The 22,786-nt window shown below is 44.1% G+C and overlaps 1 protein-coding gene across 6 annotated transcripts in view; it reads right to left on the bottom strand.

Annotated features, from left to right (window-relative positions):
- The window catches only part of PKP4 (plakophilin 4), a 256,389-nt gene that overhangs the window by 14,679 nt on the left and 218,924 nt on the right, over positions 1–22,786 (bottom strand). For all 6 annotated transcript variants that reach the window (XM_073545665.1, XM_073545662.1, XM_073545664.1 and 3 more), the window contains 6 exons: positions 9,889–10,072; positions 7,129–7,246; positions 4,956–5,144; positions 4,018–4,191; positions 3,685–3,835; positions 1,655–1,850 (listed from right to left, as the gene is read on the bottom strand). In XM_073545665.1, the coding sequence (XP_073401766.1) occupies positions 1,655–1,850; positions 3,685–3,835; positions 4,018–4,191; positions 4,956–5,144; positions 7,129–7,246; positions 9,889–10,072 (1,012 nt within the window). The remainder of the gene's footprint in view (positions 1–1,654; positions 1,851–3,684; positions 3,836–4,017; positions 4,192–4,955; positions 5,145–7,128; positions 7,247–9,888; positions 10,073–22,786) is intronic.

Here is a 22,786-nt window from a genome sequence, read left to right as displayed (position 1 = left end):
GCCTGATAAGTGACACATCATTGAAGTCTGTGATTTAACCCTTACCTCAAGTTGTCCTTAGATTACATAAGCAAATCCCTGCTGACAGATTCCTTTTAAGCAGGGATATTGGTAAATTTGCAGTGCATCAGCATGGACAGGCTTTACTTGGGCAATTTTTATAGGTGGGTAAAGATACAGATGGCAACTAGGGTGAGAACAGAGCGCTCTCGACTTTGCTTAACCCCTTTAACACCAAAGTCTGTTTTTACCTGCCTGACCAGGCCAAGTTTTTTTTAATCTGCCATATGTCACTGTAAGTAATAATAACTACTGGGGTGAAGGAGCTTTCTCTCCCACTCTCAACCTCCTAAATGCTATTATTGCAACTGATTGCAGCATTTAGAGGATTAAACAGACATAGGTGGTGCAGGCAGCTCCTGTGCTCGATAAACGCCAAGACATACCGGTACATCCACTGCAGGAACGCACTGCACAATAGGATGTACTGGTACATCCAATGTCGAGAAGGGGTTAAATAACCTGGAAAAAAAAGGTTGACATCACGGTGATCACCACGCAGCCTGTGGCTCTTACGCTTGTCATGAGTTTTATTAAAGGGAATCTGTCACATATTTTTTCGCATATAAGATGCGGCCACCGCCATCAGGGGCTTATCTACAGCATTCTGTAATGCTGTAGATAAGCCCCCGATGTAACCTGAAAGATAAGAAAAACGAGTTATATTATACTCACCCAGGGGCGGTCCGGGTCCGATGGGTGTCGCGGTCTAGGTCCGGCGCCTCCCGTCTTCTAGCAATGACGTCCTCTTCTTTGCTTCCCGTCGTGGCTCCGGCGCAGGCGTAATTCTCTGCCCTGTTGAGGGCAGAGCAGAGTACTGCAGTGCGCAGGCGCCGGACCTCTCTGACCTTTCCCGGCGCCTGAGCACTGCAGTACTCTGCTCAGAGCAGTACGCCTGCGCTGCGACGGAAAGCAAAGAAGAGGACGTCATCGCTAGAAGATGGGAGGCGCCAGACCGAAACGCAACACCCATCGGCCCTGGACAGGACCGCCCCTGGGTGAGTATAATATAACTCGTTTTTCTTATCTTTCAGGTTACATTGGGGGCTTATCTACAGCATTACAGAATCCTGTAGATAAGCCCCTGATGGCGGTGGCCGCTTCTTATATGTGAAAAAATTGGTGACAGATTCCCTTTAAGAGAAGATGAGCAGGCGGCGGCACATGGAAAAGGAACACCGTGACTTATGAGAGAAAGTAAAATCTGGATTCCATCTAATAACATTAATCTAATTTTGAGAAGAACATGGATTTCTCTTTGTCGGCTCGTTCATGCTGTGAAACCAAATAGCCAGAGGTTTCTAATGACAAGCACGATAATTAATGAACAGATATCTGCAAAAAAGGTTTTGTTTAAAAAAAAAAAAAAAACTTATTACAATCTACTGTATTTCTGCAACTTCAGGGGGTATTGTGCCTCCACGACGCGCGCTGCATAAGGGGCAGTCAAGGGGCTTCTAGAAAGGAATAATTAAAAGCAACAGGTTACTGGCTGTGATAGTAGATGAAGCCGAGGATATCACGGGGGTGTAGATGGGTAATGGATCATTATATACCATTTCTGTACTGGATCGCCGGGCTGTTGAGTACTTGCCTGTCTCCTTTTCCTTTTGTGATATTCACCAGTTTCTCGATTCCTCCCGTGTCCGCCAGAGCCTTCGCATTCTCCATGTTCTTACTGGTGACCTCATGCAAGGCACAGCAGATGGCCGCGATGGTGTCGTCCGATAACACGTTGGGGCCGTTGCCTCCGGGGAGCCGGTTGACAAGGTCCCGCATTGCATATTTGCCTGGAATAGTCAATGAATAATCTCATGGTAAGAATTCTTGAGTTTGCGGATTCTTAAGAAATGATAGGCTCTGATACACTCTAAGGCAAAATGACTGTAGTTAAAGAATGGTCTACAGACAGTGGGACCCACACCTCAGAAACGAGAGTCCTCCAACCCTATCTTCCAACTGCAGGGATTGGAAAGGTTGCTGCAAGTTCCCGGCTCAGAGTTCCAAACATAGGTGTGCCGCTGCCATGGGGTCATTTTTGTTTTTTAATTTGTAGGGTTTGGGGGTTTCTAGATAATTTCATCAATTGCGACTTTTGAAAGTCTCAAACCTTTTGTGCAAATGTACCCCGGTCCCCCTCCCCCTGGAGTGATTTTATGTACGCCTGAAATTTTTGCAATATCTTAGCAGGAAAGTAGCTATTTGTGCTAAATAAAAGTAAAAAAAAATGTTAAAGACCAAAATAAAGTGGGTTTTTTTTATTTTGCACAAAATTAAGGAATCATGTGTGCCATTTTGAAGAAGTTGGATCAAAAAACATCAATGTACATCACAACACAGGAAAAAAAAAAGAAAAAATCCCAAATGATGACTTGGGCTCTTACGAGTATCATTTGGAGGACAAGGACGTGTTGCTTAAAATGCATTAACACACAAAATAAGCCAATAAAGGGAAATTTAAATGAATGTGTGTAAATATGCACCAAAATTATCATCCAGCAGTGATAAATTTGGCACATTTTCAGACTGTCTAGACCAATGGAACTTTTACACAAACTGATAATCAGAAGATGAGCCGGGACGCTTCTTCCAGATTGTCTGCCGATGTAAACATGCTGGTAATTATCCGAACAACGAGCAAAACACTTGTTTGTAATTTTATTTTTAGGCACGCCTAAAAATTATCATTATCGACAGCACATCGTTCAGTGTAAACAAGAGGGAACCTGTCGATTACTAGATGCTGTATGGGAACAGGACACTTGTATTAGGAACCATTCTGTCCTCATCACTGCTCGTCGGCCTGTGTAAACAGGCCAGTAAATAAGCGCCGAACATATTGGGTATAGTCGATTGGTGCTCGTTACTGGCCTGATATTGGCCTATGTAAACAGGCCATACATAAGTCTAGACTTGAGTAATAGTAGACAGGATTAATCTGCCCCTATGTGCTTAGAGGAATGTTTTAGGCTCCGCATTTTATGGCCCTTTCAATTATGTATGTATGTACATATATATTGCATGCATGTATGTAGATACAGAGATTTCATGATAGATGTAAATGTAAATCAGACCACTGACCCTTTCCTTAGGGCGCTGGACTGATTAAATCCAGGGTCACCAAGTACAAAAGTACTAATTTCTAATTAAACTATCTTGGAAACATGCGGAGTAAGAATCAACTCAATCTATTCTCCTTTTAAAGGGAATCGGTCACCCCTTTTTTCATATATGAGCTGCCGGCACCGCCATCAGGGGCTTATCTACAGCATTCTGTAGAAGATGGGAGGCACCGGACCACAACACCCATCAGACCAAGACCGCACCGCACCGCCCCCCCCCCCGGGTGAGTATAATCTAACTCTTTTTTCTTCTCTTTCAGGTTACATCGGGGGCTTATCTACAGCATTACAGAATGCTGTACATAAGCCCCTGATGGCGGTGCCGGCAGCTCATATTCGAAAAAAGGGGTGACAGATTCCCTTTAAGATGTATTTTCATTTATGGCTATTTCATCAACAGGAAAAAGAAGAACAATACCTTTTTTCAGATATATTTAACTAAAGGAAGAATAAAAACAATGTTTATTATGTACTGTGTCGTTTTTCGGCACGGGCTACATACCAATTAGCTCCTTGTTCCGAACATCCAACGCCATATTCCTCAAAGCGGTGGCAACAGAAGACACCACTCTGTCGTTATCCATCCTCAGAAGCTCGACCAGGATGGGCAGACCCTTTTCTTTCCTAACTGCTGCTCGAATGTACGCTGCAAACTACAGAGAGAGGACAGCGGTAATTGACAGCTCCAGCGGGAAGTTCTTCAGGCCACTGCTGCTCCACTTTCTATAGTTTATAAACAACTAGCAGCGGGTGTCACTTTGCCCCGAGCCCCGGCCCTATGAAATATTACAGTAAACAGGAGCCGTCGGAATTGCACGTTTCATGGCTTCATTACCTTCCAGTTGCCGGCGGAGAGATTCTGAAGAGACCCGGCCGAACCTTCTAATGTTGCAGGATTAGAACTTTCAGCTAAGAGTGTCAGATATGGCTTAACTACAGTCGGGTGCCAGAGCATTTCCACCCCCTTTGGGGACTGGGAGAGTCCTGGAATAGGTCCCACGCCGTCCCACTGTAAAAACAAAAATAATGTCACTCTAAGGCTACAAGACTATCTGCGCAACATAATGCAGAATTGCACTACTGAAATATAACTTCTGATGGCAACTTAATGGGTTGTCAGAACTCCAACTCTACTGGATTTCTGCAAGACCACATTGACTATTCGCACTCGCGGATGGCTGCACCACATTTGTGGTTGCAACCCTCACATGGCCACAAAGTCTTGCATTATCGTGTAACTCGAGTTCAGCCAGAGAGACATCACACTAGATTAATGAAAACCAAGATGTGTCATTTCATCATGCACAATCCTTATTTTTGGGGGTGAAGAATAAGCGCCTGCCGGAAGTGTCTGAAAGCAACCTCCTATTGAAGACACGTGAAGGCTGGTGTGCCAGGCTCAGCTCGGGAAGTATTATTAGAAGCTGCAGACTGGACTTGGCGCTTGAACAAGAGAGAACTTGCTGATTTCTGTGGGTTGCAATGCTGGGACCCCCTTCTATTCTGAAGATGGGGCTCCAATACTATGGGACTGGTGAAGAAAGCCAAGTACAGAGCTTGGCTAATTTCGGCAGTCCCCTTGACAATATAAAGAAGGTGCACCTTCCCTTCATTCATGATGGGGCACTGCACAGCCCCGTTCTCCGGATCAGCCGGGATCCTAGAGGTCGGAGCCCCATTGATGAGCAAGTGATCCCCTATCCAATGTATGATTTGCAAATTTCTGAAAAGTATTTTAAAGCATGCAAATAAACTAAAACTGTTTGCACCCACCAGGTCTTCTTGGGGTGGTCTCTTCTTCTTTTTCTTTTTTTTACCCCAACAACTGGAGTCTGAGTCCTTGCTGGGGGATTCCTTGCAGAAGTCCTCCATTTCATTAATTCCCAACAGTCGAGCTTGAGGCACTTCCAATTCCAACCGGTAAGATAAGTTTCTCAAGGTGCAGACGCAGTTCTCCACTGTCTGGAAAAGAAGGAAATTCGGTGTCAGTGTCTGTCACTCCGAGGTTTCGGAAGGTTGGCAGAATCGGAGGATCCGTGTAATCAGCGGCTCCGTGTAATCAGCTCTGCTGCAGAGGAGCCGCTGTCACAGGAAAACTGGAGATTTTATGTGGTTTTCAGACTGCAGATGCTGCACGCGGTAATGACGCCGGAGCAGCTACTCCAAGTAATGGAATGAAATTAAATCCAAGCACTGGGTTATCGAGCAATTAATACCGGACGCCACGTGGTCTTATTAACAGTTATCCAATGTGCATGGGGGACCTGGGGGGGAAATGTGTCAGCAAAAACACATCACCTACTGCTTAAATCAGGTTTTTGAGTTAAATGTATTTAGTAACACTTTTTATTTAAAATTTTCCGTATTAGTATTTATGTATAAAAAAAAAAAAATTAGAAATCTTGGAAATTTTCACACTGGCCACTAAGTCTTTTAAAAGACTAGTCCCTGTTCTGTATATTTTCAGCAGTCTCATTATCACAGACAGGATAACAAGAAAGGTAACAACTGTATATAAAGTAGACAGACAACACAGGATCCACCATTTACAATAGGTGATGTCACAGCTCACCTCCTCATCCTGTACAGTGACTGATAACACCTCTACACACAGCAGATAACACAGGATCTTTCATTCATAATAAGTGATGTCACAGCTCACTTCCATCCCCTTCTGTACAATGACTGATAACATCTCTGTATACAGTAGGTAACACTAGATCCACCATTCTCAATAGGTGATATCACAGCTCGCCGCCTCCTCCTCCTCCTTTACAATAACATCTCTATGTATAGTATATAAAAATAAGATTCACCATTCACAATAGGTGATGTCATAACTCCCCTCCTCCTCCTGTAGAATGACTTATAACACCTCTATATACAGTAGGTAATACAGGATCCACCATTTACAATAGGTGACATCACAGCTCACCTCCTCCTGTACAATGACTGGTAACACCTCTACATATAGTAGATAACAGGATAAAGAGGTCACAGCTCACCTCCTCCTGTCCAATGATTGATAAAACCTTTATACAGTAGGTAACACTGGATCCACCATTCACAATAGGGATGACGCAACTTCCCTCTTCCTCCTGCGCAATGACTGATAACACCTCTATATACAATAGATGGCACAGGAACTTCCATTCTCTAAAGAGGTAACAGCTCACCTCCTCCTGTACAATGACTGATAACACCTCTATATACAGTAGGTAATACAGGATCCACCATTCACAATAGGTGATGTCACAGCTCACCTCCTCCTGTACAATGACTGATAACACCTCTACATACAGTAGATAACACGGAAGCTACCATTCACGATACGTGATGTCACAGCTCACCTTCTCCACCTTTCTTCACAATGACGTTTGAACACATCAGATCATGCACAGATGAGGCAAACCTGGTCTACATTAGAGTATTGCAGCTAATACGGATGTAAAGAATAGGAATTGGTGCCCTGATGAGGTGGGAACCTAGATGGATCTTTCAGATGGGTAGAAGAATAAACCACTTTCTTTAAGGGTTTGTCCACCTTTGAGACAAAAAAAAACCAAAACAAAGCAAAATTGCACGAATGCAATGAAGTGTGAATATTGTAAGCGGTTTCCTAAAATCTGGGCATCTGTGAAAGCATGACACCTCATGCCGCGCTGACAGCTCTCAGACCACGTGACCGTGCCATAATGGACGCATCGATCAGCGAGCACGGAGCAACAGGAGGCACGGATTCACATTTAACCGTTTGTGCCACCAGGGATTTAGGAAAGTGCGGCACAGAGACGGCAAACTTCATTCCTGAAACATCTTTTACCACTAAGTACACAGACGGGAGGAAATTGCCTGTGGCTGAGGTTTTAAGAAAAGCAATTGCTTAATGCGCAGTAAACAAGGCTGCGTAAAACGCGTTATTACCCCAGGAATAAATATAAAATACCTTGCTGTCAAAATCTGACGTGTTCACACAGGTCTGAATCACGAAGAGGAGGGAGTCCACCAAGCCTTCACAGTATCTCATCTGCTTGCGTGCCTCTTCCCCCGCTGAACTCAGATTCCTGGAGGAACAAAAGCACAATTTAAGAAAATGAGCGCCGTCAATAAAAAAAAGTACCATCCGACCGAGGTCGAATAAAACATCAGGGAGCCGGCGTAGAGATTTCTGTTCTGCAGAATATATAAGCCATGAAAAAGATTATGACATTTTTTTTTTTGAGGTAAAGAACAGTGTATAAGGCTACGCTACCACAGAGATTACAGGAAACCAGATGGACCCTATTAAAGTCAATGGGGCTCAGAGTGAGCGGATAGTGGCGTCTGAAAATAGATCTGGGATCGCGGTGCTGGTTCTATTATAAAAGGATGCCATGGGGCTATTCTGGATCCTTAAAAAAATCCTATAAGTTATTTAGGTTGTCGCAAAAGTGTGAAATTAGTAAATGTGGGAGCCACTACAGGTACCAGAAGGCTAATCACAAAGTCCAAAACCTATATTTCTAGCCATCCATCCCTATGCATATCTATCCCTAGCCATCTATCACTATATATCCATATTTACTTCTATCTATCCCTCTCCATCCATATCTATCCCTATCCCTCTCCATCACTCTCCATCCATATCTATCCCTCTCCATCCATATCCATCCATATCTATCCCTCTCCATCCATATCTATCCCTCTCCATCCATATCTATCCCTCTCCATCCATATCCATCCCTCTCCATCCATATCCATCCCTTCCCACCCACATCTGTCTGTTGTGAATTTGCTTTCCGGCCTACCTCTGGTTACTAGTGAAGGTAGTGGAGCTGGTTATACTGACAGAGGGGTCGCGAGTTCTCTTTCCAGGCTCCCTCTGGAGGTTACTGGAGGTAATGGAGCTGATCTAATTAATAGAGGCCTGCCACCTGATAATGAGGAGGATGACTGGAGATCTGGAGTTTCTGACTGGATTTAAGACAGCCGACTCCATCTATCCCTGCTGGTGATTTTTTCCTGCTTCCTGAGGTCTTAGTTTCCAGCTCAGTCCCTGCATGCTCAGCTAAGTGTTCTTTTGCTATTGTTCACATTTGATCTGGTTTTGTCCATTTCAGTTTTGTGTGGTCAGCCAGCTGCGTCTGAGGCTGTGCTGAATCGCCGTCCATATGTTACTGCTTGTGCCAGTTTGTTTTTGTCCCTTATTAGATTGGCCTCTTTTCGCTCTGCTTTCAGAATATACCAGAGTGCTGATATAGTGGGCGAAGTCTAGAGATTTCAGTATTTTTCTATCAGACGTGTTGGGCATTTTTTGCAGGGTTTTTGCGTGATTGCAGACAGAGTCTTTCCTTTCCTGTCTAGTTAGTGAGGGCCCCATCGATTGCTCAGTCTATTTTCCTACCTGCGTTTGTGTTTTCATCTTGTCTCACCGACAATATATGTTTGGGGGCTATCTATTCCTTTGGGGTCTGCTCTGGGGCAGTTTAGATTTCCCCTTTCTTGCTTTAGGCTTATTTAGTTCTCCGGCTGTGTCGAGGCATCTAGGATCATCGTAGGTACGCCCCACAGCTACTGCTAGTTGTGTGGATAGGATCAGGGGTCTGCAATCCGCTTAGTTACCAACCTCTCTGGTTTTCTGTGGCTTAGGCTAGTTTCACACTAGCGTTTTGGGCCGCAGCGCACGGCCCCTAAGCCCCGCCCCCTGCGGTCATCTCCACCTAGTATCGCACACGGCTGCATGCGATCTGCACACCCTATCTTTAGCATAGGGTGCACAGACCGTGCGCCAGAAGAATTTTGCATGCGCTGCGCCCTTTTGACGGTGCTCCGAGCCCACCAAAATGCAACATGGTGCGTTCGGCGCACCGTCAAAAGGGCGCAGCGCACGCAAAATTCTACTATGCTGAAGATAGGGTGTGCAGATCGCATGCAGCCGTGTGAGATACTAGGCGGAGATGACCGGAGAGGGCGGGGCTTAGCGGCATCCGTGCGCTGTGTCCCAAAACGCTAGTGTGAAGCTAGCCTTAGCTTGGTCTTGCTTTCCTCCTCGGTGACCCAATCATAACATCTGTCCCTGTGTATCCATATCCATCCCTATCCAACCATATCTATCTCTCCCCATCCACATCTGTCTTTCTGTATCCATATCCATCCCTATCCAACCCACTCCATCCATATCTATCCATCTCGGAGCACAAGGCACATAGTATAGCCTATCATGTTCAATGCTTTCATGTATCTGGGTGCATACAGCGCTTGCCCATGTTCACACTCTCTTTGGATGAGGTACTGCTTTTTTTTTTTTTTTTTTTTTTATATAAATCACCCCTTTAATGAAACCTCCAGACTTTAGTCCTCTTATCAAAACTGCGCTTTACTCAGTTACGATCAATAACAAGACCAGTTTGTTGGTGGTAAATCTCCCGCAGATGTAAGTTGCCATTTTGTGGACATCAAAATTGGACCACCGCAATCACTAGATAAAAGCGAAGAAAAGCAATTGAGGGTCATTGCCACACGTTGACCCACAGTGATAAATCTCATCTAGATGAAGAGTAGAAGTCCAAACTTTAGAGATGGAAACATTTTATCACATCTATATTTATGACATTTTATTACATTTTTGCTAAATAAAAAAAAAAACCTTCATAAAATCTCAGGTCCAATTTCCATCAGAGAATATTAGTTTTTCTTGCCTCATAAAGCCAGTAAAGCGTTCTCTTACCTCATGCAGCCAGTGGTATTGCGGAGAACGGACGAGGACTGGAATTTCATTTTGTGGTCGTCGTCAAAGGAGGAATTATTGAATCCGGAGTGTGGAACGATCACAGTGTTTGTGAGCGGAGACAGAGCATCACGGATAATGGTCATCTTTACGGCATCGCAGGATGATAAGTTCCACAGGACTCCTGGAAGGACAGAGCACAGACTCCATAAAGTACCACAGGAGAACACAGGCCGCTCCTCCATGTGCCCTCCATAGCACAGTATGTCCCTGTGTTGTATGTAGGCAGACATTGATGTGGGCACAGCACGTATAATGTTGGACAACAGGCGCCATCATCTTGATTAACACCACTTTATTGCATGGTAACCTCATGCAATCACCTCCAATTACCAGTGATAGTTTCCATACAGAATTACATAAAAAAAAGTTAAAGGGGTATTATAAAAAAAAAAAAAAAAAAAAAAAAAAAAAAAGCATTACCATCTCAAATATCCTATGCCAATATGTAGTAGGCGTAATAATAATATTAGCAAATCCCTCCGATTAGAAATGTAGCATAGTTCTTCTGATTCGTTACGTCGATTTCCTCTTATGCAGGCATTGTAGGACCTTAGGTATCCATGGTTACGACCACTAGCAACCAGCTGTCACTATATTAGTGGTCGTAACCATAGATACCCAAGGTCCTGCAATGCCCTGCACATGAGAAAAAGATATCGTGAATCAGAAAAACTATACTACATTTCTAATTGGTGGTATATGCTATTATTATTATTACTACATATTGGGATAGGATTTTGGAGATGTGAATACTTCTTTAACTGTACAAGTAAAAAATTCCTAATCTTATACTGATCCTGAAGCATGGTATGTCTTATATTACATTCAAAATATTACGGTCTTCAGAGCTGAAATTTCCCAGACCTCTCTGCTTGCTCTGCTAACTTGCATTGAAGGTTGCGTAAAGGACCCCATATACATTAGATATAGGTAGGCCAAAACCGCCAATATCAACTGATCATCTAATATGAATGGAGCCTCCAGACTCTCCTATGACAGATGACGCTGGGGGAAAAGAACAATCCAGAATTCTGAATTTCAAGGAATCTGACTATGCAGCATACTTGTGGTTGCTATGCCGAAGCTTTCTATGGTACAACACACTGTGTGTGTGTTCAAGCAGGAGCTGTGCACTCCTAACCCCCGAGCTGTGCGCTCCGCAACCCCCCCCCCCGAGCTATGCACCCCCCGAGTTGTGCGCCCCCCACCCCCCCGAGCTGTGCACCCCCCAAGCTGCACGCCCCCCACCCCTGAGCTGTAAACTTCTACGAGGTTTTTTTGAGCGAAAGGTGAGGGTCTCTGGATTCGGACCGTCACTGATCTGCTTGCAATTGGAGGGTATAAAAATATTTTAAAAATGGTCCAAATGTCAAAAAAATGGAAGACCTGGAACAACAAATTTCATATCAAATAGACTTAACAAGAGGCACTATATTTTGAAGTTTAAACCTGGATGCTTTAGTACTGGGATGCTGTATCTCCTTCCAAGAATGTTACCCCATAATAAGGATTGTTGATTTGTTTTTCCTTTTATGTTGTTATTCGATATATGTTATTCTATGCCTATTTGTGGGTTCTCTAGTTTTTACATTTTTTTTCCGTACCTGTACAATGTTGTTTATTCACCACTCCCTTCCTACCTTCCTTTCCCTACCTTGTTTATTTCTAAAAAACCAATAAAATTTGAAAACAAAAATGGTCCAAATGTTTAGCTACTCTTCAATATACCGTACAAACATTTTTGTGATGTATTTAAAAGATAAACAAGATAATGGAATTGTAAGATTCTCTTTTACTTCATGAACAGAAGCTAATTAGTGTTTTAAGACTCCATAAGGTAGTGGATCTGCAATGCAGCTATCTGGAGAACACTGCACGGCTGATGTACAAAATAGGAACTGTATACAGTACATATAGAAGTATATAAGAGCAAAGCGGAAAATAAGTCTGCAAAGATAAAAAAAAAAACAGGCATAAGGGTTGTAAGAGGTGTTTTTTTTCGGGCCTAAATAAAGGAATTTTACTTAATGCACATTAATCACAGGGAGATAGGGCTTAATAATGAATAGGAGGGTCCTGACCTCCTTTTCTCATAACCAGATTCTTATGTGTTAACTATCAAGTGTGCGTCTACTCCATACAACCTTGATAGCCAGGATTCTAAAGGCGCAAATATATCGAATGTCTGCAGAACCCGCCAATATAGGCTGAGTGTCTAATATGTATGGGGGGCCTCCTGGGACTCTTCCCAGAGAGACGATGTCGGGGATGACAAGGGTTGGGTGGTTTGAATTTTAACCACCGATTTGTTGCCGAGCCCAACGATCCTTTGTGTTGGGGAGTCGAGATTGACAACTATTTAAAGGGAAAATGGCGATGGATGCTGCTCAAACCACGGGCAGCAAGAATCAGAGCTTGGTTGCAGATGAATTTTTTTCATTTTTAAATGCTCGGTCGTTGCAGAGAAAATATAGTGTGAAGGACGGTCAGGGACCAGAGCCAGAGACTAGACTAGTCTGACGTCGCCCTCGGCCAACTTCACCACAGACCTCTCTAAATGATTGACAGCTCTCTTCCATGTGTGTACTTCGCAAGAGACTGGTCAGTTACCAAGAGCTGCGCTTGGAAAAGACGACCAGGTGTGGTGCAGGACTAGTCCCATCTCTGCCTTTGGTCCAATGTCTTCTCTGAAAAGCAACAGTGTTTCAAAGACAAAAAAACTTCATGACTGCAGCCAGGCATGGATTCATGCAGCCGGTGGTTTGGGCAAAATGAATCAAGTGACGGGTTCTCTTTAATGTGTATGGGGACCTTAACAGAGTAGTAGGTTTTAAGTCAAGTTGCCTAGCCTAGCCACTCCACATCTACCCGTGCTACTGTCAACAGAGCACATACTTTACAGATGTCGATGGCAGATGGTGCTAAAAGATGGCCATACCCAAGAGTCATTTCCATCTTCATAAAAAAAAGAAGCTAAAAAGTTCTATCAAGTCACAACCATCTTCATGTGTTTGTCTTCCTACATTCATCAGGTTTTTCTCCTGGTTGATCTTTTGGAATCTCAGAGTTCGCTACGTTGTAGTAGTCATTGTTATCTACTATGGGACTGTCATTTTGTCAGAGTCTCTGAAGGTCACAACGATCTTCATGGGGCAAATAGACTGAGCTACGAACAGTGTTTGTCTTCCTACGTCATCAAGTTTTTCTCCTGGTTGATCTTTTGGGATCTCAGAGTTCGCTATGTTGTAGTGGCCATTATTATCTACTATGGGACTGTCATTTTGTCAGAGAGTCTCTGAAGGTTACAGAAAAGTATAGTCTGGGCTTTGCCCACCTGCCATTTAGAATTTAGCTGAATCTAACCCTACTTCAGACTGGTAGTGAGAAACTAGCCAAGACTTACTTTTGGTGCCTTCATCCTGAATCGGGAGAGACATCTGCTCCAATGGAAATCTCCTTAAAGAAAGTAAACTGCGAGTCTTTACCATATGCCTGAATCTCTTCATATTTTACTCCGTGTGTTATCTGACCTTGGAAGGTTCACACAAAGAGCTCTGCAGGTTTAGCCTGGCCGTGTCATCTTGATACCGCCACCTCGTTTCTCCACAACATGTCATCGGAATTGATGGACAAATTATTAAAACTTTCACTTAACATCCGCCCTCGGCGGATTTGCTTCTTGGTGTTCGTCAGGCAAGTAATACTTTCCTAAATCTGAGCAGACAAGTGCGGTCTCCAGCCATTTAATACAAAACTGTTGTGAAGAACTTGTGTACTGGATTATCAATGCAGAACACACGCGTCTTCCATATGGCCTTGCTTAATACTCTGCTGTGTTAGAAGTTTCGCTGGCATTAATTACATAATTGTTTTCATACCGCAAGTTAAATCCGACACAACAACCTTCACAACGAGGCAGGAACATTTTGGCAATATATATTTGAGTGCTGAAGGGGTCGCAACTATCACAAGCCCCATTATGATGCTCTCCCTCTTGCAGTGGATCTATCTCACCTAACAAGGTCTTGCCCTCGGGAAGGACTGCATATTCCATGGCAGAGACTTTTCAGATTATGAAAAGAGCCTGTATTAAATCTGGGCTGGACCACAGGATTTACGACCCTAAATAATATCATAAGGATCCATGATGCTGTTAGTTCAGGTCTAAAACTGGCAATTGGGCCAGGACATGTTACTGTAGACTGGATTTTAAAATGATCCCACATTACAGTGATCAGAAAGGAGCCTTATCATATCTGGGTAGATGGAAGCCATGAACATGTGAACACTATCATAATATGTCTCCTACTGTCTCTTTCCTCATGTGCAGGACATTGCAGGACCTTAGGTATCCATGATTACGACCACTGATCCAGTGATAGCTAGTTGCTAGTGGTCGTAACCATGGATACCTAAGGTCCTGCAATGCCTGCACATCGTCTTTCCTCCAAACGAAGAGAATGCCCCCTTGTTGTGACAAGAACAAGGGGGCATTCTCTTCGTTTGGAGGAAAGACAATTTCTGCATCAGCATAGAAGAGGGTTCTTCACGGTAAGAGCAGTGAGGCTCTGGAATTCTCTTCCTGAGGAAGTGGTGATGGCCAACTCACTGAATGAATTTAAGAAAGGAATGGAGGCTTTTCTTGTGAGTAACAGTATAGAAGGTTACGAATAACAGAATATTATATGTAAATGGTTGACCCAGCTTAGGGGAAGGAATTTTTTTCCCTATGGAGGAAATTGGCTTCTACTCTGTGGGTTTTTTGCCTTCCCCAGGCTCAACAATGCAGAACAGCTCCACTAAAAATAGGCTGAACTAGATGGACATAAGGTCTTCCTTCAGCCTTCAAAACTATGTTACTATGTACAGTGCCTACAAGTAGTATTCAACCCCCTGCAGATTTAGCAGGTTTACACATTCGGAATTAACTTGGCATTGTGACATTTGGACTGTAGATCAGCCTGGAAGTGTGAAATGCACTGCAGCAAAAAAGAATGTTATTTCTTTGTTTAATTTTTTTTTAAATTGTGAAAAGTTTATTCAGAGGGTCATTTATTATTCAACCCCTCAAACCACCAGAATTCTGTTTGGTTCCCCTAAAGTATTAAGAAGTATTTCAGGCACAAAGAACAATGAGCTTCACATGTTTGGATTAATTATCTCTTTTTCCAGCCTTTTCTGACTATTTAAGACCCTACCCAAACTTGTGAACAGCACTCATACATGGTCAACATGGGAAAGACAAAGGAGCATTCCAAGGCCATCAGAGACAAGATCGTGGAGGGTCACAAGGCTGGCAAGGGGTACAAAACCCTTTCCAAGGAGTTGGGCCTACCTGTCTCCACTGTTGGGAGCATCATCCGGAAGTGGAAGGCTTATGGAACTACTGTTAGCCTTCCACGGCCTGGACAGCCTTTGAAAGTTTCCTCCCGTGCCGAGGCCAGGCTTGTCCGAAGAGTCAAGGCTAACCCAAGGACAACAAGGAAGGAGCTCCAGGAAGATCTCATGGCAGTGGGGACATTGGTTTCAGTCAATACCATAAGTAACGTACTCCACCGCAATGGTCTCCGTTCCAGACGAGCCCGTAAGGTACCTTTACTTTCAAAGCGTCATGTCAAGGCTCGTCTACAGTTTGCTCATGATCACTTGGAGGACTCTGAGACAGACTGGTTCAAGGTTCTCTGGTCTGATGAGACCAAGATCGAGATCTTTGGTGCCAATCACACACGTGACGTTTGGAGACTGGATGGCACTGCATACGACCCCAAGAATACCATCCCTACAGTCAAGCATGGTGGTGGCAGCATCATGCTGTGGGGCTGTTTCTCAGCCAAGGGGCCTGGCCATCTGGTCCGCATCCATGGGAAGATGGATAGCACGGCCTACCTAGAGATTTTGGCCAAGAACCTCCGCTCCTCCATCAAGGATCTTAAGATGGGTCGTCATTTCATCTTCCAACAAGACAACGACCCAAAGCACACAGCCAAGAAAACCAAGGCCTGGTTCAAGAGGCAAAAAATCAAGGTGTTGGAGTGGCCTAGTCAGTCTCCTGACCTTAACCCAATTGAAAACTTGCGGAAGGAGCTCAAGATTAAAGTCCACATGAGACACCCAAAGAACCTAGATAACTTGGAGAAGATCTGCATGGAGGAGTGGGCCAAGATAACTCCAGAGACCTGTGCCGGCCTGATCAGGTCTTATAAAAGACGATTATTAGTTGTAATTGCAAACAAGGGTTATTCCACAAAATATTAAACCTAGGGGTTGAATAATAATTGACCCACACTTTTATGTTTAAAATTTTTTAACATTTAACTGAGCAACATAACTTTTTGGTTTGTAAGATTTATGCATCTGTTAATAAATCCTGCTCTTGTGTGAAGTTTGAAGGCTCTAACTTATTTGCATCTTATCAAACCTGCTAAATCTGCAGGGGGTTGAATACTACTTGTAGGCACTGTATGTTACCTTGACTTACTAGTCTGTCTTTGACTTATTTAGATTTAATCATGTTGGTTGATATGCGCTGTTCTTTCTCGGTTTGGAATCAGCATTCTGTCCACACTATGAGATAATCTTTTGCGCGTATGCATTTCTCTATAGGCAGAATTTGTTTGCCAATACTTGCATCATGACGCGGTCCCCTTTTTCTTGTATTTCATGCATTTACCCCCTGAGGAAGCTGCTGGCTAGCGGCGATACACATGGCGCTTGCCTCTACCTACATTTTCCACATCTTTTGATTAAATTCCATATTCCGGACCTGGTCTCAGTTCCTCCTCCTCTTGATCAGCATACGTATTGGCTGGGTATTATATCTTTTTGTCTAATAGTTAACCTTTTTTCCTTTTTATTTCGTTATTACGCAATTGGCATTTGTATGCAGGGGGTAAGGTGGGAAAACATTTACTGCCTCCATTAGACAATATATTGAGTGTAATTTTCATGTACAGACTGAAGATTTTTTATAAGTCCCTTTGGCATAATTAGATGTTTATATTCGTGTACCATTCCAGGCCCTATATCTTAGGACCCATTTCTTTTATGGGCCGTTACTCTTTTTGATGTTTATGCAGTTGCTTTGGGCAAAGTTTGTTTTTTTAATTGTTTTTCATGTGTTTTGTGATATTGAATAAAACTGTTGCTTTATATTTAGGTGAACATATCGCTTCTTTAAGCTCTCTTGTGTTTTGGAACCTGCACCTTTGACATAAGTGACAGAATGGAATATTTTTGTTATTACATACTCTACTAGTACAATGACGCACACACACAATTAAAGTTCTAGTGAGATTTTGGCTTGTTAACAAGTACCGATCGAACATTTTGGAGCCAAACGATGCGGCGTTCATTGGTTGCTGTACGCAGGCCGACGAATAATGGGAAAGGAACAAATGTTAATTGTTCTCCATTTGTCGGCCCGTCTAAATGCACATTAAGCCAGTCTCCACATTCGCACATGCGGTCATTTGCCGAATACGGCGCCATTCATTATTGGTTGGAATGAGCCACGAATTAAATACCGTAAATGTTCCCATTTCGAAATGAGGTGCTCAAAAAGTAAGATCTGATTGTGAACAACGAGCAACATTTATTTAACTCTGAAGCGTAGAGAATAAAAGGTTCGTCTTGGGTGAAGGATGGAAGCCGCTTCATAGTCATAGCTACGTTAAGCTGCGGAGGTGTCAAAAGTGCAGCAAACAAAATCCACATAAAGCGGCGCTGCATCTCATTTTCCTAGCAGACGTTTAACTCGGTTTTGTAAGTGTTCTGTTGCTAAGCTGAAATGACTTGAGTGCTGCGGACGGAGGGCCGTGTCACTAATGCACCGGCTCTTTCTATATTTGCGCTCGAGAAGTATAATAATAAGGCTCCGGCGCTGCAGGTGACCGGCCAATGAGGTGAGAGACTCTTTTGTAAGTGACGAAAAAGCAGAATGAATTCCTTGTTCTGCTTTGTCGAAGGCGGTAATGTAAAAATCACAGCCCCATAGAGGTCGGCCAAGTTGTAAAAAGCTTCTTTGATTATTTTCACCCATGTGAAACAATGACATAAATGTTCATACCTGGAGCCAGGACTTTCCCTAAAATAGTGACTGTTCCATTGAACTAAACAAAGAATAGGCTTCTATATCTTCCAGTGCGGTCACCGCACCTCACAAAGAAGCGCATTAGTATTCCTTCCAAGTGTAAGGACACCAGGCCAAGAACACTGGCAGCGCCTCAACTCTTGGGCCGTGACATCGGCGCACAGGAAAGAAAAAAAAAATACATCGATGGATTGCCTCTACAGAAAATTACAATTAGATGAGCACTGTTGCATTACCCGGACCAAACTCCTCTCGGCTTTTCATGTAATTCATTCCTGGGTAAAAAAAAAAAAAAAAGTCATAGAACTCCAGCCAGTCTAAACCTCATGGGGGCTTGCCGGTCCAGATGCCACCAGGTGGAGGGGCTTTACGAGAAGTGTCAGACCCAATGAATCCAGGTCATTGATCAACTAACCCCTTTGTTGGCCAATTTCCAACTTGCTTCAACGCTCTAGACAGGGTTTTTCTTTTGCTTTTCTTTGGTAAGAGTGACTCTGCAGGGAACCACCGATGTAACCCAGTCGATAAATCAAATGGAGAAGTCTAAATGGGGTTCTGCCGTTGGGTCTACTACGCTGCCAGAAAGGAACCATTTCCATAAACCAAGTTTGGCTTAGCGACCAAACCGGTAAGTGTTAACAGTCATTGTAACCTTGCCTCTGCTGATAAGTAAACTGCTGTAAACTCTCTTGAAAGGACAAGAAGTATTAGGCCTCAGTTCATCAAAACGTTTACACCAAAAATTCTGGAGTAAAAAGTTGTCAAAATTGGCAACATTTGTGCACACCCAGAATTTGACAAAAATGTTGCAACTTTTGGCATTTTCACAGCAGTTTTGTCCCACTATTCCAAAATGGGTGGGATGGGGGTGCGGTGGGGCCGTCATCTAATTTATGATAAACTGTGGAGTTCCTTAAGTAAGAAATTTTACTCCAGTCTCAGACTGGAGTAAAGTTTGTGGCAAGGTGCACGCCGTTGATCATTATTGCTGTAGGATAAAAGTAGTGTTAAGCTGCGGAAATTCAGATAAATTGCAGTCTATGTAACATGGGGAAAGTCTAAGATCCCTAGAGCAAGAGTCACTGCTCGTTTTCAGCTTACCGGCTTACTGCTCGAGCTCACAAAGGGTGGTCCTGACTCCTGAGTAGAGGACATCCATGAGTTCGAGGACCTTTCCCTACAAGTTTTCCATACTGATTATACTGAATATTTAGGGACTTGATAAAGATGAAGGATATTCCAAGACTGAAATTAGAGAAGTTTCAATTGGCCATGGAACGAGGAGCGCTGGTGTTACCACATACTTGGGTGCACCATCTAGCCTCTAAATAACGCTGAACTATAAGGCTGAATCCAAGCAGAAACCCAATTTATTACTTACACATAAGCAATATGGTGGATTTTTAAATGTTCGTTAGTCACTCCAATATGTTCGAAATATATGTCTAACTGGCACCATTCCTATTTGTAGGAGTTACAGCAAACTGGAGGAATTCAGGGATTTGGATAGACATGTGGCTGTAAAAAGGGCACCACAATGCTGCCGGCGCCCCCACATGGCGCCTCTTTCCCCATCATGGTGGTTCCCGGCATGCTCACCGTCCTCTGCTGTAGTGTGCGCCGCAGTTCCTTGTGGGGCGCCTAGTGTGTGCACACATGCTCCCTTGCTCTTAAAGGAGCAGAGCGCATATAGTGAACTGCCCTCAGCTTGCAGCTGAGAGGCATTTAATATAATTAGTACACCTGCAAGATGATTCCCAGTCAATTGTTCTCCTGTATAAAAGACTCCCTCCCCCCTTAGGGAGTTGCCGAATTAACAATATTCATTAGTGTGTAGTTTCTCCAACTAGTGAATTGTGAGGTCCCATGGTCTTGGTGTGGCCAGGGTCCTGAACCTGATGCCTTGGTCCCGATGTGGCCAGGATCCTGAACCTGCAACCCTGGTCCGAGTGGCCAGTGCCTGAACCTGCTCCCCTGGCCAGTGTGCGGCCATTGTCTGAACCTGCTCCCCTGTTCAGTGTGCGGCCAATGCCTGAACCTGCTCAGTGTGCGGCCAATGCCTGAACCTGCTCCCCTGGTCAGTGTGCGGCCATTGCCTGAACCTGCTCCCCTGGTCAGTGTGCTGCCATTGACTGAACCTGCTCCCCTGGTCAGTGTGCTGCCATTGCCTGAACCTGCTCCCCTGGTCAGTGTGCGGCCATTGCCTGAACCTGCTCCCCTGGTCAGTGTGCTGCCATTGACTGAACCTGCTCCCCTGGTCAGTGTGCTGCCATTGACTGAACCTGCTCCCCTGGTCAGTGTGCTGCCATTGACTGAACCTGCTCCCCTGGTCAGTGTGCTGCCATTGACTGAACCTGCTCCCCTGGTCAGTGTGCTGCCATTGACTGAACCTGCTCCCCTGGTCAGTGTGCTGCCATTGACTGAACCTGCTCCCCTGGTCAGTGTGCTGCCATTGACTGAACCTGCTCCCCTGGTCAGTGTGCGGCCATTGCCTGAACCTGCTCCCCTGGTCAGTGTGTGGCCATTGCCTGAACCTGCTCCCCTGGTCAGTGTGCTGCCATTGACTGAACCTGCTCCCCTGGTCAGTGTGCGGCCATTACCTGAACCTGCTCCCCTGGTCAGTGTGCTGCCATTGACTGAACCTGCTCCCCTGGTCAGTGTGCTGCCATTGACTGAACCTGCTCCCCTGGTCAGTGTGCTGCCATTGACTGAACCTGCTCCCCTGGTCAGTGTGCGGCCATTGCCTGAACCTGCTCCCCTGGTCAGTGTGTGGCCATTGCCTGAACCTGCTCCCCTGGTCAGTGTGCGGCCATTGCCTGAACTAGCTCCCCTGGTCAGTGTGCGGCAAATGCCTGAACCTGCTCCCCTGGTCAGTGTGCGGCAAGTGCCTGAACCTGCTCCCTTGGTCCGTGTGAAGCCAGTGCCTGAAACCTCTTTCTCCAGTCTGTAAAAACAGCTCCGGTCGGGACTGCTAAAACCAGTATCCAAATCAGCCCAGTCTGAATGTAGCCCTAATCAGTGTCAGTAGCCGTTCTGCAGAGGAGCCAAAACTTATTAGTCTGAACAGAGCCCTAGTCCTTAATCAGTGTCAGCAAACTTGACCCCCCTCCGGTGGGAAAACTTTGGTCTCCAACAGTCTTGACTTTTACCAATTCCTGCAGATGAGGCATGCTACTGAAGCACAAGAGATGGCCGTAGACCTTCATATCTCCACGAATGGAGTGTTGGCACATATTGTTCTCAGAAAGGATACCAAAGGCCTGATCTCTGATGCACAAGTCACTACTGATGGCGGTATCAGAAGAACCCATGGATGAAGTCAAAGGGAAGTGGGACACAGACCATGGATTTCTCTTTTCCGACAAGTTGGGTAAAAATATATGAGTCCAGAGGTCTGGTAACTGTGTAGCACAAAGGACGTCACAACCCTTCCCAATTCATAGGATGAATGAAACCTCATTGGTAATATATACAATGGGTTTGAAAAAAGATGACATGTTTCAGTAAGGAAGGAGCAGAACTGAAACATATTTTGGTTGCATCCCCAACCAAGAGAATCATGGATTCAAGTGAAAAAAATTATTTAGTAGAAATTGTTAGTAGAGTATGAGGTGCAGATTCCAATGGAACCTGAAGTTTGCCTGTTAGGTTATTTGGGGGCTTCTGACTCTAGCCCATCAGAACACAATTTGTTTTGGCTAAAATATAATATCACGTAAGGAAGATCATAGCCAAGAACTGTCATGATACTTCTCCCTGTGTTACGAAGTGATTCAGGGACTGAATGCAACAATTCTCTCAGAAAGAGAAGCATTAGCCAAATTCAAAAAACAATGGGGAAATTTGGTTAAACTGCCCAGGGATGGCGACTGAAACCTGGAGAACTGGAATGTTTGGGGTAATGGTGCCCTTAGGACACTCTAAAGGATTTTATGCCTCATCAATGATTTCTTTTTCTCTGGTCGTACAACTAGGGGGACAGGAGGGATATTATCTCTCTGCGTCGCCTGTATTTGCCATATCTTTTACTATTTTTGTAGGGATCGATACAATTTTTCCCACACTTATTGTACTGCTTGTGTGTTTTTAATATCTCTCTAATAAAAGGTTACAAATGAATAAAGTAAAAAAATTATTGACTCTCTGAAAATAAATGGGTGCATAGGCAGGGGGGAAAGTGAGTCTTGTAATATCCATGCAGTGACAGAAGCTTGGAAAATATGTAGAGTCATGGATGAAAGTTGGTTATACACGTTTATTTCATTTGTGTGTACTGGAATAACACAAAAAAAGGGGAAAAAAAAAACCCAAATTGGACATAATTGCACACAAAACCACCAAAAATGGTCCGGACAAAATTGTGAATAAACAACTTTATTTCAAACGTGATGTTCGCTCACACTCACCTGTGGCAAGTAACAAGTGTGGGCAATATGAAAATCACACCAGATATCAGAAAAAGGGGAGACGTTGACTCAATCTTTGCATTGTCTGTCTATGTGCGCCATATTAAGCATGGAGAACAGGGAGGAGACGAGAACTGTCTGAGGACTTGAGAACCAAAATTGTTGAAAAATACCAGTTTCAAGTTACAAGTCCATCTTCAGAAATCTCGATGTTCCTTTGTCCACTGTGCGAATTATAATCAAGGATTTACAACCCATGGCGCTGTAGCTAATCTCTTTGGACGAGGACGGCATAGAAAAATTGATGAAAGGTTGCAACGCAGGATAGTCTGGATGGTGG

Source organism: Dendrobates tinctorius, unplaced genomic scaffold, assembly GCF_039654945.1.
Source record: "Dendrobates tinctorius isolate UK_male_01 unplaced genomic scaffold, ASM3965494v1 ptg000143l, whole genome shotgun sequence".
Lineage (NCBI taxonomy): Eukaryota > Metazoa > Chordata > Amphibia > Anura > Dendrobatidae > Dendrobates > Dendrobates tinctorius.
This window is presented reverse-complemented; position numbering and strand designations above follow the sequence as displayed.